Source organism: Cervus elaphus, chromosome 18, assembly GCF_910594005.1.
Source record: "Cervus elaphus chromosome 18, mCerEla1.1, whole genome shotgun sequence".
NCBI lineage: Eukaryota > Metazoa > Chordata > Mammalia > Artiodactyla > Cervidae > Cervus > Cervus elaphus.
In genome coordinates this window covers 111,460,966-111,477,694 of record NC_057832.1, presented here as the reverse complement: position 1 = coordinate 111,477,694, position 16,729 = coordinate 111,460,966, and the positions used below count along the sequence as shown (strand labels likewise).

Genomic DNA, 16,729 nt, shown 5'->3' with positions numbered 1-16,729 from the left:
ATTTTTAGATTCCATGAAAGTGATATCATATATTTGTCTTTCTCTGTCTGACTTCACTTATTATGATAATCTCCAAGTCCATCCATGTTGTTGCAAATGGCATCTTTTCATTCTTTTGATGGCTGAGTAATATTCTGTTTATATATGTACCACATCTTTATTCATTTATTCATCTGTTGACAGACAGTTATGTGGCTCCATGTCTTGGCTGTTGTAAATAGTGCTGCAGTGAACAATGAGGTCACGTATCTTTTGAATTAGAGCACACACACACGTCACGCTGATGGAGCTCAGTTCACACTAGTCGCGTGAGATCTTCAAAATGAGGAGTTTTCTCCCCTGCTGAGACATGGCCTCAGGAAGAAGGGTCCGCCTCATGTTTGTGGCTGCCCTTTTTGTGCAGAGAGCAGCTGGCTATGCCACTTCTGCTGGCACAGAAGTACAAGGAGGTCTGGTTGGTGCTGGCCAACTCCAGGGACAGGGGGAAATGCTCCTTCTTGCTTCGGGAGACACTGTATCCCTCTGTAATCCCCCACCCCCACCCCAGCCAGTGTCGTGGACACCATTTGAATAATGGATCAGCCTTAGCCCCTGTTCTAGATCTTGCCAGTACCAGAACATTCTCAAGTGGTTCATATGCTGAGAACATTCAAGGACCATCTTGTTTCCTGTGTGTATAATACAGTCTCTTGGTTTCTGGCTGACTGTTGCATCCACCAGTCCTGTTGGAGAGGCAGACACACACAGCAAAGATAAGGTTTAGTGAGTAGAGTAACCTGGGTCCGAGAAGAAAAGGGATGGCTTGGAGCTGGGACTCTGCAAACCCTACAGAGGTTTCAGCCAGTTTCTAAGTCATCTGATGCCAGGAGACAAAGAATCATGCAGAGTTTGGGGCTCGTGGCAGGGTCAGGGCGAGGAGGACTGTCCCTGCTAAATGCTCTGATCCACAGGTCTGAGAAAGGAAGCTGCGGGCTCTTCTCCAAAGGCCAGACGGGTCTGCCTGGGATGTCACCCCTCACCCCTGCAGATTCTCGCAGGGTTCCTTGTGACTTGGCTTAGGAACATCAGCTCCTCCTGGCTTAGATGTTGCTGCAGGCGAGATGGGCGGGGCTGCAACGTGCTGAGTTTTGGGTGCATGGATTCAGCCCCTGGGTCCCTGGTATTCCTCTGAGACAGTTGCTCCTCTGTCTGCACCTGCCCCTTGCCTGACATCAAAGCTGCTTTGCCCAAACCCTTCAACTGCTGATCTCATTAAGGTTTAGAGGGGCCTCCCACTTCTTCCATAGTTGTTAGGTAGCCTGGAAATAACTGAAAACTTCAACAGCTGCCTAGTGCTGAATCCCTGCCTGTGTTTCTTAACACTTTCCCTCCCAGGTTTTTCTCCCAGACCCTGCCCAGAGCCCCTCAGATCTCAGTTGCATCACAGTGCCACCTTGTGGCCAATAACTGAAGCTTCACCATTGTTTCTTCTGCAGTGGTCCAAGGGGTGCTGGGAAACGTCTGCGTGATCACATTTTATACTCAATTTCCTTCAATTCTAATCCCAACACTAATTCTAATCCTAACTGTTCCTTTGATTTATCGCACTTAATAGGCAATCTTCATTCTACTTAACCTCTATCTCATTATCTGGCAGTTACATTCCAACTGAGACCTTCCTTCTTAAAACTGTCTTCTGAAAGGGAGAGGAATAGAATGGGAGAAATGACAAAAAATGTTTTTTAAAGGTACTAAGAAAAACGCAGAAGTTGAAGTGTAAGGAGATTCTTTTATCTTCATTACTAAAGATAAACAAAACTGCTAAAAAAAAAAAAAATCAGTGTTAACTCCAAAATATAGATCAGCAAAGGACTGAGAAGATAAGGAAATTGCCTTCAAGATGAGGTCAATTGTATCTGAATAAAAAGTAAAATTGGAATGTAAGAACAAAAAAGAACATCTTATAAAGCCATAAGCCATCACAGAGGAACAGTATCTCATGGGGAGATGAGGATGGGTGAAATTGAGATCAGTCTCCACTAAATGATTAACTTGAACACTGTGCCAATTTGAGCAGCAGGGAGGGAGCAGATGGTTCTGGAAGAAGCAGTGGAGTTGGAAGATATGAAAACAGCAGTACAAAATAGTATAAGGAAGCTGAATCTGCCAGGTTCATGTGGCAAAGATGGGAAAAATGGGGGAAAAAACTTGAAGACAAAAGTCTGGAAAGGGAGTCCTTCAAATGGGATTGCTAGAGCAGGGAATTCTCATGTGTATCTGGCCTTCCTTGCTCCCCAGAGCCAGGAAAGCTTTGCTGATACCACAATTCAAAGACTAGGAGAACTCCCTTCCAAGGGCACTCACGCTCTTGGGAAAGAACCTTGGTGTCCTGAGCGACTACAGTTTCTAATAAGTGGATTTGGGGTGACTGTCATTCCCTTTATCCACTATGCAAGGCTCAGGGTGCCCCTATCATGGCTGAGGCTATGCCATTCAATCCCAGTCTTACAGCTGGGTTACCTCTTGAAAAGTGAAAGTGTTAATAGCTCAGTCCTGTCCCACTCTTTGGGACTCCAAGGACTGTAGCCTGCCATGCTCCTCTGTCCATGGGATTCTCCAGGCATGAATACTGGAGTGGGTTGCCATTCCCTTCTCCAGGGGATCGTCTCAAGACAGGGATCGAATCCAGGTCTCCTGCATTACAGATGGGTTCTTTACTATCTGACCCACCAGAGTTATCTGGTTATCTCTTTGAACTCCCAGAAACCATGACCTATAATCACATCCACTCTGACTAGGGCTTTAGAGTTCATAGATTCATCTGTGGGTGAAGATGGATAGAAGGTATTATTTACAATATAGGTATTTATATTTATAACCAATATGTACAACAATATATAATACAGCAAACACATAAAAAGGAATAGGGGCATTAGAAAATATTCTGTCTTCTTGAGTTAAAGAACTCAGGGAAATTATTTCAAATCAAAAGCCTAGGGTGTGAATTACAACAACCTCTAGAGAACAGATTTATTTAGGGAATCAGGATAAAACTGGAGAGGTTGTGAAAGTATGCTTTAGTCTAACTGTCAGGACTGCAACAGTGAAAACATGAAAACAAAATACAGAAAGTGGGTTGCTTAAATAAGGCAAAGGAAATAAAGTCTTACTGTTTTCAACGCTGTATTTGTCAACTAACTGGCACAGAAGTAGTAAGGCTTTGACTTCCAACAGGAAGATAGCCTTGATGCTACATTGTGGAAAACTTGCAATGAAACAGGGACGTGTGTGCTCAGTCACTTCCATCGTGTCCGACTCCATGCGACACTATGGACTGTACCCTGCCAGACTCCTCTGGCCGTGAGATTCTCCAGGCAAGAATACTGGAGTGGGTTGCAGGCCCTCCTCCAGGGCATCTTCCCAACCAAGGGATCGAACCCAAGTCTCTTACATCTCCTGCATTGGCAGTTGGGTTCATTACTGCTAGTGCCACCTGTGACAGGGATGGAAGAGACTTTAGAAGAAAGAATATGAGGTAGTCGAAAACTTTCCAGTTGCCAACAACAACCGAGGGGAACTCACTACAAACACAGGCAGCTAAAGTCGCGTGTGTGGGCAGCCACCCACAGGTCCCATAGAAGACTGTGGTGTCCAGGACTTTGGGTCCATGCCCCAGAGCACTGAGCTGTCCCTGGGACTGCTAGAACACAATGAGCCCTACTGATTTCTATCCACCAACATTTACGGCTGCAGTATCTCAGGAGTTAATCTATGGTCTCTTTCTATCCAAAGAACAACTGAGTCCAAATCTACCTCTTTTTGTTGGGGTGTGTGTGTGCTCAGCCCTACCTACTCTTTGCAACCTCATGGACTGTAGCCCATCAGACTCCCCTGTCCAAGGAATTTTCCAGGCAAGAATACTGGAGTGGGTAGCCATTCCCTTCTCCAGGGGATCTTCCTGACCCAGGGTTGGAACTGGGGTCTTCTGCATTGCGCAGAAATTCTTTACCACTAGCGCCACATATTGGTGAGTGGAAAGCAAAGAACAACCTATTTAGGGTCTCTGGGAGCTGCAAGGAGAGAGAAGGATGAGGTTTGTGAACAGGAAGGAGGTGACTGTGCCACGCTGTGGTTGGGCTGCTGGCACAGAGATACACGGCCGAGTCCTCGGGCTCTGCTGGCTGGATCTTCAGAGAGGAGTACGTGCTGTCAGGTCTCTCAGCAGAAAACCGGTTTTTAGGCAGCCCTGATTTGTCTAGTGCTCGCTCGTTTTGAAAGTAAGCCAAAAACTCCGGGCCCTGCCCCAGTGTCTGTCGGTACCAATAAAGGGAAATGTGACCAGAAATTGGATCACACCTAAGATTCACAGTCTGGCCTCTCCTTGTGACCCTGTGCCTGGGGGACTGGGACACTACCCCAGCTCCTGTGTGACCTGTGGGGACAGAAGTGGGGGACAGTCAGGTAGAGCCTACTTGTAATTATCTCTCTCTCTCTCTCTCTCTCACACACACACACACACACACACTGGACCTGCTTGGTTTGCTGAGGACTCACCCACCCCCAGGAGACAGAGGGTCGCCCAGCAGAGGATCCTGGAGCCCATGGCAGGGACAGAGAAGCAATGGGAAGTTCACCAGCTCAGGGTTCTTGTGAGCATGAGCGGGGGTCGGGGGGTGGGCTGTCACCTGTCCCCATAGGGCAGCTCCCTTGGTGACATCACTGCCTCTGTCAATGCCCATGACTTCAGGGACATGTAATTTATATTGGGTTGGTCGAAACATTCATTCGAGATTTTCCATAAAATGTTACGGGAAAACCCGAATGAACGTATTGGCCAGCCCAATATTATAACATACATAGATGACTAATTTAAATATTTATAATCTCCCCTTTTTTGGGCTTCCCCAGAGTCTCAGCAATAAAGAATCTGCCAGGGATGCAGGAGCCCCAGGAAATGTGGCTTAGATCCCTGGTTCAGAAAGATCCCCTGGAGGACGACATGGCAACCCCTTCCAATATTCTTGCCTGGAGAATCCCTTAGACAGAGGAGCCTGGTGGGCTACAGTCCGTAGGGTTGCAAAGAGTTGGACACAACTGAAGTGACTTAGCACACACGCAAGCAAGCCCCCCTTTTAACACAAACAATGTGTGGGTTTTAGGGCTGCCTTCCCACAGGGCTCACATGTTGTTGCATCTCTACATTCATCTTCTCATCCTCCATCTCCCCTTGCCTGCAGGGAACTTTCACTCAGAGGGTCAACAGCACCTCCAATGTCAGATGTGTGCGTGCTAAGTTGCTTCAGTTGTGTCTGACTTTTTGCGACCCTATTCTCCCAGGCTCCTCTCTCCACGGGATTTCCCAGGCACGAATACTGGAGTGGGCTGCCATTCCCTTCTCCAGGGTATCTTCTCTACACAGGGATCGAACCTGCGTCTCAAGTCTCCTGCATTGTCAGGTGGGTTCTTTACCATTAGTCCCATCTGGGAAGCCCCCAAAACCAGATACCAGGTGGTGAATTCATTGTCTTACCTGCACATCATGGTCTCCCATGAGCACCCCTATTTCTGACCTAGTCCAGCACTCCCGCCACATGGTCCTATAGTCATACAGGCTCCATGGTATTCACTTCTTAGGCAAGGGTGGGCAATGGAGGGGTAGACCCGATTTGGCCCAAGAAGCCTGATGAAGTCACTGACATATTCAGAGACACAAGGGATGAAATGATGCCCCAGGAAGAGACCTGGGCTGGAAGCTTCTATTCCCTTCTGTGGGCCAAAAACCAATTGCCCTCTCTGTGTTCCTCAGTCTTCAGGCAGCTTCATGTCTCCACAGCCCTCAACAGAGCCTCACGTTCATCTAAGTCACCACTCATTAAAACACAGGCTCCTCAGAGCTTCTTTACAGAAGACCCCATTTCACTGACCTTTAAAACACTGGTGTATAATATATCAATACAGTAATAACTCTGTCTTTCTGGAAACCTAAGAGGCTATGTTGCAAAATAATGTAGTTCTCACTTTCACTGCTATCAGAGCATCTGCTTGTTCAAAAGCCATTTGTTCATAGGCTAATGGTCATTACAAACATCCTCTCTTTCAGGGGGAGGAGAGAGCAGGACCAGAGATGAGTGAGGGGTGGAGAGTAAGGCTATAGAGTCCAGGACGGGGACGCTCTGTAGCTCTGTGTCTTTACTGACCTGGATGCAGGAGGGTACTCAGAAGTGATGTTATATCCCACTGTCTCCACTGGTCTTGTTACACTGATCAGCTGTCCCAGTGCCCATGCAGCTCCATCATCACAGGAGTCAAGGAGGAGACACACACAGGAGACAGAGCCCTGCTTCTGCGTAGACAAAGAGCACATCTAGGAGAGAAAAGTTCATAATCTAGGACTCAAAAGTCAGAAGAAAGACAACCCACTTGTGCTCACAGTTCATCTGGGAAACAGGTGTACCCGGATGTGCCTGACCACACAGTGGGACCTTGAATGCGATCACAGGTAGGAGTTAATCACTAGGAAAGGCCGGATCCCTCCATAGGGCACAGGATGTATTTTGGTGTCCCTGAGATGGGAAAGGACACGACCCAGGTGAGGGAGGAGCAGCCTGACTGGAGAAGAGAGGACGGGGAGCTGAGGCCAGAGAGACGAAGAGTGGGAAGACCCTGCCCCCCAGGGAAAGATGGGCAAGATCAGAAACCACGTGAAAGTCAGGCTGGTGAAGAAGTTTCAGAAAGACAGCAGTGAAGTGCCCAGGGAGAGACAGGAGGGAATAGATGTATTTGATTTCCCACAAGCTTTCCTCCTGGAGGTCTCAGGCTCAGGTGATGACCAGGAGTCGGAGCTAAAGAAGCATCTTCCTGGATCACAGGGAGGATACAGAGGAAAGACAGAGATGGATGGTGGACAAGTGTCCGCAAGGCCTGGAGTGAGGTCCGGGCCAGCACAGACCACACACCCAGGGTCACACTGCAGGCACGTGGCAGCAAAGCCCAGAGGCTCCCAGTCCTAGGAGCCTACAAGGGCCCCCCCTGTCTTTTTGCACAGAGAGGAGGTGACCCTGCAGCGCTGTGGAGTAACCGCTGGCGCAGAAGTACACAGATGTCTGGGAGGGGTTGGCGGACTCCAGCGTGAGAGGGAAGTTCTCTGCCCTTGATCTGGAGACGCTGTAGCCTTCGGGCACATCTCCTTGGTAAGTGGTGTCAGTGGCAGATGAATAATGAATCAGCCTCAGCCCGTGTCCCAGGTCTTGTCGGTACCAGTACATAGTGTCGTGGTACATATCCTGAGTACATTTCAGTGTTGTCCTCTGTCCTGTCCTCACGACCTGGAATCTGGGGTCCTGAGTGACACCAGCGTGGACCGCCCCTGTGGAGAAGGAGGACCGATGCTGCAGTCACAGTGGACATCCTTCCTGCTGGCACCCCCAAGGGGACCCTGCCCCCCAGGACTCACCTGCCTGCAGGAGACAGAAGACCACACAGCCCAGGAGGCAGGGGCTCATGGCAGGGGCAGGGCAGGTGGAGGGCCCTCTGGTCAGAGTGTGGATGAGAGGGGAGAGGGGCTCTCCAGGGAGTCCTTCTGAGATGTCACTCTCCCTGCCTGGCCCCAGAGCCGACCTATCACTCAGGGGGCCACGCCCCTTCCCCCAGAGGCTCAAATCAGAAATGAACCTGAGAGAACTGTTCACAGCAGGGAGACCCATCTAGCTCAATGGACATAAGCCTCACACATTGCTGTAACCTTTCTGTAAATGTTAAAGATTTTTTCTGTAAATGTTAAAGTGATGAAATGATTTGTATGGTCTAGTCAAGAGATAAGTCTTCTTTAACATGTATATTACTTTTCTTTATCTACATATTTCTGGAGTTTCAATCCTGGGGAATCCTTCTGGTGTCCTCCTGCCCTTTGTGATATGTCCCAATAGCACTTCAAGGCTCCATTTCCGCAAAATTGACTCCATTCCGCAGTCCTGAGAATGTCCCTCCACCCACCATGTTTCTCCAGGTTTCTGCTCCCAACCTCATCGCAGGCTCATCAACATTTGAGGAAATGTTTGGTCTGTTTCTAATCAGTTCACTGACAGACGGTCCACCGGTCAAAGCAGGTACAGCCCCTTCATGTTCACACGTGTTTCCCGTGTTGGGGGAAGGGAGCCAGCAGAGCCCCCTCAGGCCTGTGACCCACCTTTCTGGGTGGAGAGAAGCTGGGTGCCCAGCACAGGATGACGTTTTGGCACAAGGAATACAGATGTAGGAGGGACCTGGAGGGAGGTGCAGACGCCACCGTAAACGAGAAAGGCTCTGTTTTTATTTGAGACATTCCTCCCATGGGAATACCTGCTTGTGAAGTGTGGCTGCCAGTCATTGAGTAGCAATTCATATCATAGAGCCCAAAATTGTATCTTGTATACACATAATACAACGTGTAAATGTAATTTGCTTGTACAAATATCCATGAGCCAAGGGACCACAGGTTTAGAGAACAGACTTGAGCCGGAATGCTCGCTGTAACACTTATGAAGTATCAGATCTGGGCCACTCACAACGCCTCAGAATTACAAACAGTTAAAACAATACTTGTCTTGATGACCTTAGTGAGCATTTAAACATACCAAGGAGTAAATGTCTGGGAAAGTCTATCGCTCTACCAGAGACTGGGCTTGGCAGGCTGGCAGCTGACACCCTACGCACCACTTCCTGAGCTGGGGCAGGAGTGCTTTTGTCAATGAGGCACCTGATCACGCAGGGCTGTGTCTTGGCTGCTGGCACAGAGATACAGAGCGGAGTCCGTCAGCTCCAAGGGGGTCAAGCTCAGCTCAGAGCAAATGTCATTCAACTGTTTTCCTGAGAATCGATCCGATATGTTTCCTTTTTGATACTCTTCCCCATCATAATACTGAACAAGGAATTGGGGGTCCTGGCCCAGAGCCTGTTGGTACCACTACACAGAGCAGTGTCCAGAGTCAGGGGAACATCTCAGAGTCGCTTGCTGCTTTCTTGATTTGATCAGGTACTTGGGCATCTGGGTGACTCCAGAATCCACCAGGCCTGTTGGGGAGGAGACAAGGAATCTGAGGGCAGAGCACAGGGAAGCCTCCTGCTGCAGCCCTCATCTCCAGGCTTCTATCTCAGGGGGGCAAAGGCATCTCAGAAGCTCCCGCACTGTGTCCAGGACTCACCTGCTCCCAGGAGGCAGAGAGTCACACAGCAGAGGACCCTGGAGCCCTTGGCAGCATCAGGAACGCAAGACTGCTGCTGGCTGGGGGCGGGGCTCCTGGGGTGAGAGGTGTAAGTGCTGACCCTCCTGCTTCCCTGATTGGAGCGTTTGCCTATGACGTCACTGGTCTGTGTCTCTGCAGGCTGCCCTTGTCCCCTGGACCCCTCAGCATTACCCAGGGCTGGCTCCTCTATGCCACTCCCTGTCCTGACAGCCCCTCAGCAAGTTTGGGTGTGAGGTGAGTTTCTTCCCCTGGTCCCATGTGCCCACAACATGCCTTGTTTTCCTCTGCCTGACCCTGCCTGACACTCAGCCCCAAGACCTCACCAACCACCCCAGCCCCTTCACCTCCTCCTCACATGCTGATCCAGGATACAACCCCCTGTGAACATCCTGAGGTTCCAGGCACGTCCCCAGTTCCCTGGGCAGGGAGGAGTCTGTGCTGGTTCCATATGTCTTGGAACAATTCAGGGAACTCAAACCTGCTCCCAGATGCAGGCATGATATAGCCAAGGTTCCCTTAAACTGCCCTCTCCAGAGCGATTCTCAACCCCTCCCAAATACACCTTACTTACGTTGGAAACACAGTGCCTCCAAGTGGCCAAAGGTCCAGGGTCTCATGGATTTGCACCATCTGTTTAAGCAAGGGTACAAAATCCAGGACCCTGCACACACTCACACACATACAAACTCACACAAACACACAAACACACACACAAACACACACACACAGACACACACACTCACACACACACACAAACACACACACACATACACACACACACAGACACACACACAGACACACACACACAGACACACACACACAAACACACAGACACACACACTCACACACACAGACACACACACACTCAGAAACATACACACACACACACACACACACACACACACACACACACACACACATCTGTTCTACTGCCTTCCTAGCCTGGCTGATAGGGTTTATCTTCAAATCCACTCTTAGACTCTGGAGGCAGAAGACTTTATGATCCAAACTTTTTACTGAGAGAGAAATGATTGAGGCACCAACACAATGATGTAGCTATCTAAGATGGAAATATATAATCATAGAATAAATACTCTGAGGATCTCAAGTGAATCTGCCAGCAAAAATGTGTTCCATAACTACTGCTGATTAATCAGATGTATATATTTCCAGATTGTGTATTTAAATTGAGCATTATCAAATTCTAGATAAAACTTTTTATAAAGAAGTTTTAGAAACAAGAACTCATCTATTTCTGCACTTATAAAATCTTGATATAATGGGGGTGATGTATGATATATTTTGACTTTGAGAAGATTTTGATGAGGGCGCCAGGTGGTGGCAACCTGGCCTTGGTTAGATGAGATGCTAAGGAAGTCAGGGCGGGTGGTGCAGTGGGAGAACACACAAAGATCAACTGTCCCCCTGAGATTAACTCTCATGAGTTTTTGGATGATTGATGATTAACTGAAGTTGATTCTCTTTGATGATTCCATCGAGCTTGCTCAAAGCAGAGCACGTGGAGGGGCCACTTTAGATGCCTCCCTGCGAAATGAGAAGGGACCTGAGGCAGATGAGGGAGGAGCCTGTGGCTATGGGAGAGAGGGCCAGGGAGCTGATGCAGAGAGGTGGGGAGACGAATGTCCTGCCCGCCTGGGAAAGGTGGGCAAGAGAAGGGAGCATGTGAGAGTCAGGCTGGGGGAGAACCTTCCAGAGAGACATTGGTGAAGTGCCTGAGGTAAGACTGGAGGGCCTATTTAAATCTAATTTACCAACATCCTTCCCTCCTAGAGGTCTCAGGCTCAGGTGATGACTAGGAGTCAGAGCTGGGGAAGCATCTTCCTGGTTCACAGGGAGGATGCAGCGGAAAGACAGAGACCGATGGTGGACCCATGGCCCCGAGGCCTGGGAGTGAGGCTGGGGCAGCGTTGTCCACACACCTAGGGTCACACTGCAGGCACGTGGCCCACAAAGGCCCAAGGTTTCCTGTGCTAGGAGCCTGATCGTGGGCACCCAGTACTTTTTGCACAGAGAGGAGGTGGCCATGCAGTGCTGTGGAATAACAGCTGGCGCAGAAGTACACAGATGTCTGGTTGCGGATGGCAGACATCAGCGTCAGAGGGAAGTTCTCTTTGTTTGATCTGGAGACGCTGTAACCCTCGGGCACATCTCCCGGCTCACTATTGGGCGCACCAGCTGAGTAATAGATCAGCCTCAGCCCGTGTCCCAGGTCTTGTCGGTACCAGAACATATTATTATGACCCAGATCCTGAGTACATTTCAGAGTTGTCCTCTGTCCTGTCCTCACGACCTGGAATCTGGGGTCCTGAGTGACACCAGCGTGGACCGACCCTGTGGAGAAGGAGGACCGATGCTGCACTCACAGCGGACATGCTTAGTGCTGGCATCCCCAAGGGGACCCTGCCCCCCAGGACTCACCTGCCTGCAGGAGACAGAAGACCACACAGCCCAACAGGCAGGGGCTCATGGCAGGGGTGGGGACCAGAGGCAGAGGGCCCTCTGGTCGGAGTGTGGATGAGAGGGGAGAGGGGCTCTCCAGGGAGTCCTTCTGAGATGTCACTGTCCCTGCCAGGCCCCAGAGCAGACCTGCCTCATAAGGCGGCCACGCCCTTCCCCCAGAGACTCAAATCTAAGATGAACCTCAGAGAATCACTTCCTAGACTGGCTGAGAAGAAGTCCAGGTTCCCCGAGGAAGAGAAAGAAGTCCAGAGCCCTAGAGAAGGTGAAAGGGGTCCAGGGCTCTCAAGGAGAAAAGAACAAACATTTTTTCTACATTGCTTTGTTTAGTCAATAGAGCACTGTATCTTGCTTGAGGAGATGTTTCTCCTTACCAAGAACCTTCTCACTAATCTTGTTATCTTAAGATATATTTTGTGGAAGTGCATTCAGTGAGATCTTTGTATTGTCAGTTCTAATCTTGTTAATTTAAGATGTATGTTGTGAGTGGGTCTGATAAAACTATATAAGGCCTTGATAAGACTAGCAAGTGGGGGCACTCTCCCTCCCCCTTCAATGTCTATGTCAGAAGCTTTCCTTGTTCCTTTTTATACTTTAATAAAACTCAGCTACACAAAATCTTTTGATTGATCAAGACTGGTCCCTGGTCCCGAAGCTAAATCGTCTTCGGAAATCATGAATCCAACACCTTTCAATGGAAGCTATCAAACCTGAGTGAACAGTTCATAACAGGGAGACCCATCCAGCTCACCGGACATAAGCCTTACAAGTTGATGTAATCTTTCTGTGAAACTGATCAAATTTTTGTATGTTCTAGTCCAGAGATAATATTTCATTAACACACATGTTACATTTGTTTATCTGCGTATTTCTGTAGTTGTAAGTCTTGGGGAAATCCTTCTGCCTTCCTGTTGCCCCTTATGACTCATGTGTCCCAGTAGGACTTCAAGGCCTATTTGCACTGTAATTGCCTGCAGTCCTGAGAAGGTCCCTCCACCTACCATGTTTCTCCAGGTGTCTGATCCTACCCTTATCACAAGCTCATCAACACTGAGGAATTGTTTGGTCTGTTTCTTATCAATTCACTGGCATTTGGTCCACCAGCCAAAGGCAGGTAACAGCTCCTTCAAGTTCACAGGAGCCCCTGCTTCCCAGGTCTGGGGAGGGAGCAAGCAGATACCCTCAGGCCTGTGACCCACCTTTCTGAATGGAGAGAAGCTGGTTGCCCAGCTCGGGTGACTTATTGGCACAAAGGAATGCAGACTTAGGAGGGACATGGAGGGAGATGCAGACTCTAGAATAAAAAAAACAACTGCTCTGTTTTTATTTGAGAGATTCCTCCATGGGAATACCTCCTTGTGAAGCAGGGCTGCCATTCACTGAATAACAATTCATATCATAGAGCCCCAAATTCTGTCTTGTTACACATGACCCCCATGCATATCTAATTTGTTCTGTAGGGAGGCAGTCCCATTGGGGCCAGGGACCACAGGTGTTGAGAAGAGACTTGAGTCAGAGTCCTTGCTATAATAATTATGAAGTATGAGATCTGGGCAATTCATGTTCACTCAGATGTATAACAGTTAAAATAATATGTACCTTGCATGATTTTTGTGAGCACTAAAATATATCAAGAAATGAACATCTGGGGAAGACTGTCTACTCCACCAGAGACTGGGCTTGCCAGGCTGGCAGTCGACACACTCACTACCACTTCCTGAGCTGGGGTAGGAGTGTTTTTGTCCCAGAGGCATCTGATCACGCAGGGCTGTGTCTTGGCTGCTGGCACAGAGATACAGAGCGGAGTCCATCAGCTCCAAGGGGGTCAAGCTCAGCTCAGAGCGGGAGTCACTGAACTGTTCTCCTGAGAATCGATCCGATATGTTTCCTTTTTGATACTCTTCCCCATCATAATACTGAACAAGGAACTGGGGGCCCTGGCCCAGGGCCTGTTGGTACCAGGTCACGGAGCGGTGTCCAGATTCAGGGGAACATCTCAGAGTCGCGTTCTGCTTTCTTGATTTGATCAGGTACTTGGGGGTCTGGGTGACTCCAGATTCCACCAGGCCTGTTGGGGAGGAGACAAGGAAGCTGAGGGCCGAGGACAGGTAAGCCTCCCGCTGCAGCCCTCATCTTCAGGCTTCTATCTCAGGGAGGCAAAGGCATCTCAGAAGCTCCCGCACTGTGTCCAGGACTCACCTGCTCCCAGGAGGCAGAGAGTCACACAGCAGAGGAGCCTGGAGTCCATGGCAGCATCAGGAACCCAAGACTGCTGCTGGCTGGGGGCGGGGCTCCTGGGGTGAGAGGTGTAAGTGCTGACCCTCCTGCTTCCCTGATTGGACCATTGCCTATGACATCACTGCTCTGTGTCCCTGCAGGCTGTTTCCTGATCCACTGCACCCCTGGCCAGGTCCCATGGTGGGCTCCTCTATGCCCTTCCCCGTCCTGCATAGCTCCTCAGCAAAGGGTGGGTGTGAGATGAGCACTGTCCCTATATGCCCATAACATGGCTTTCTCTTCTCTTCCTGTCCCTGCCTGACACTCCTCACCCAGCCCTCACCAGCCACACTAATCCATCACCCACCGCTCCCCATGCTGCTCCAGGAGACGCCCCCTGGACACATCCTGAGGATCCAGGCAGGTCCCCACTCCCCTGGGCAGTGAGGAGTCTGGGCTGGGTCCATGTGTCTGGACCACTCAGGGAACTCAAACCTACTTTCTGATGCAGGCATGTAGCCAAGGTTCCCTTAAGCTGCCCTCCCCAGGGTGACTCTCAACCCCTCCCAGGGCACCCAGCTTACCATGGACCCACAGTGCCTCCTAGTGGCCAGTGATCCACAGTCTCACAGATCTGTGCCTTCCATCTAAAACAAGAATAGAAATCCCCCACACTCCACACTTTCAACCCCTACACACACACACACACAAACACACACAAACACACACAAACACACACAAACACACACAAACACACACATCCCTCATCTGCTCCCTTACCCGCCTGGCTGAACTAGGGTTGATCTTCAAGTCTAGTCTTGGGCTGTGGAGTTAAAAGACTGTATGATCAGACTTTTCTGCTAAGAAGGAAATAATTCCTGCATTACTACAATGACAGTAGTTAGCTAAAGTGGAGTAATACAGGCAATAGAAAAAAGCCCTCTCATGATCTCAAATGAAGCCAGCCTTGACACCTGGATTCAAGACCTCTTTCTGACTAATCAGACCCATATATTTACTGTTTTCATATTTAAATTAAGCATTACCAAATTCTAGCTATTGCATTTTATTAAGAAGTTTTATGGATATTAACCTATTTATTTCCTATGAACTTGTAAAATCTTGTTATAATAAGATACCATGGAGGAAATATTTTGACTTTGAGAACATTTCTCTGAGGGAAATAGTGGAAAACTGGTCCAGGTTAATTGAGATGCAAAGAAAGAGGGGCAGGGAGGAGAACACACATACCCAGCCTGTCTCTCCTCCTTTGAATGGACTCCTGAGGGATTTTGGATGGTTTCTAATTAACTGAGGTTGTTTTCTCTTTGATGACTGCAAGAGCTTTCTCAAACACAACCACTTAGGCATGGTTACAATGTTCCCTGTGTCATGGGAAGGGCCATGACCCAGATGAGGGGAGGGCAGTGTGTCTGGAGCAGAGAGGGCAGGGGAGCTGAGGCCAAGGCAGTAAAGGAGGAAGACCCGCCCCTCTGGTGGGCAAGAGCAGGGAGCACTTGAGAGCTAGGCTGGGGGAGAAACCTCCAGAGAGAGGGCAATGAGGTGCTGGGGAGAGACAAGTGGGTCTAGATGTATCTGATTTACCAATATCCTTCCCTCCTGGGGTCTTAAGCTGATGAGTAAGAGGTAGAACTAGTCAGAACTGGATGCTTTCCGAAAGACAGAGACGGATGGTGGACACGTGTCTCCGAGTCCCTGGGGTCAGATCCAGGCCTGTTCACATCGCACATCCAGGGCCACAGTGCCGGCCAGTGGTCCCCAGGGCATGAGGCTCCCGGTGCTCGGAGCCTGCGCGTGGGCCCCCTGTCTTTTTGTACACAGAACAGGTGGCCGTGCAGTGGAGTGGAGTAACGGCTGGCACAGAAGTATGGAGTAGTTCTCAGACTCCACCGTGAGAGGGAAATTCTTTCTGTTTGATCTGGAGACGCTGTACCTGTCGGGTACGTCTCTTGCTCCATGGAGGGAGGCATAGCTGAGTAATGGCTCAGGCTCAGCCCGAGTCCTGGGTCTTGGTACCAGCGCATATAGTTATGACCCACATCCTAAGTACAATTAAGTGTCACGCTCTGTCCTGTCCTCACGACCTGGAATCTGCGGTCCTGAGTGACACCAGCGTGGACCACCCCTATGGAGAAGGAGGACCGATGCTGCAGTTACAGCGGACATGCTCAGTGCTGGCACCCCCAAGGGGACCCTGCCCCCAGGACTCACCTGCCTGCAGAGGACAGAAGACCACACAGCCCAGGAGGCAGGGGCTCGTGTCGGGGGCGGGGCAGGTGGAGGGCCTCTGGTCTGAGTGTGGATGAGAGGGGAGAGGGGCTCTCCAGGGAGTCCTTCTGAGATGTCACTCCAGATTCCACCAGGTCCCTCGAACCACACTTTTTTGAACTTCCTGGGTCCAGTTTTGTGTGGAATTTTTAATAGATACTAACTACAGACCTTGTTGTTCATCTGGTAAAGAATCTCCCTGCAATGGGAGAGACCTGGGTTGGATCCCTTGGTGGGGAAGATCTGCTGGAGGAGGGAAAGGCTACCCAGTCCAGTATTCTGGCCTGGAGAATTTCATGGACTGTATGGGGGTCACAAAGAGTCAGACACAACTGAGTAACTTTCACTGTCACTTTTCACAGTACTACACAATTGTGGCTGGTTGAATCTGCAGCTGTGGAATGATAAATAGAGAGGGTTGACTGAATTTAAACAAACTTTTACAGCAGGGTTAGGGCTGGGTCAGGGTCCCCAAACTTCACATTATTCAAATGTTTACTATAATCCATATGCCAATAAAGTTGATGTAAAAACGCCTGAAGGTA

The 16,729-nt window shown here is 49.5% G+C and overlaps 2 gene segments (V, D, J or C); both read right to left on the bottom strand.

Moving 5' to 3' along the window:
• Nucleotides 1-6,472: 6,472 nt before the first annotated feature.
• Nucleotides 6,473-11,720, bottom strand: LOC122673919. The segment is given in 3 exon segments: nucleotides 6,473-6,588; nucleotides 6,998-7,345; nucleotides 11,640-11,720. Coding segments are annotated over 3 exon segments (513 nt in total).
• Nucleotides 11,721-11,812: 92 nt separating this feature from the next.
• Nucleotides 11,813-13,949, bottom strand: LOC122673918. The segment is given in 3 exon segments: nucleotides 11,813-11,934; nucleotides 13,387-13,746; nucleotides 13,878-13,949. Coding segments are annotated over 3 exon segments (531 nt in total).
• Between the last annotated feature and the right edge of the window lie 2,780 nt (nucleotides 13,950-16,729).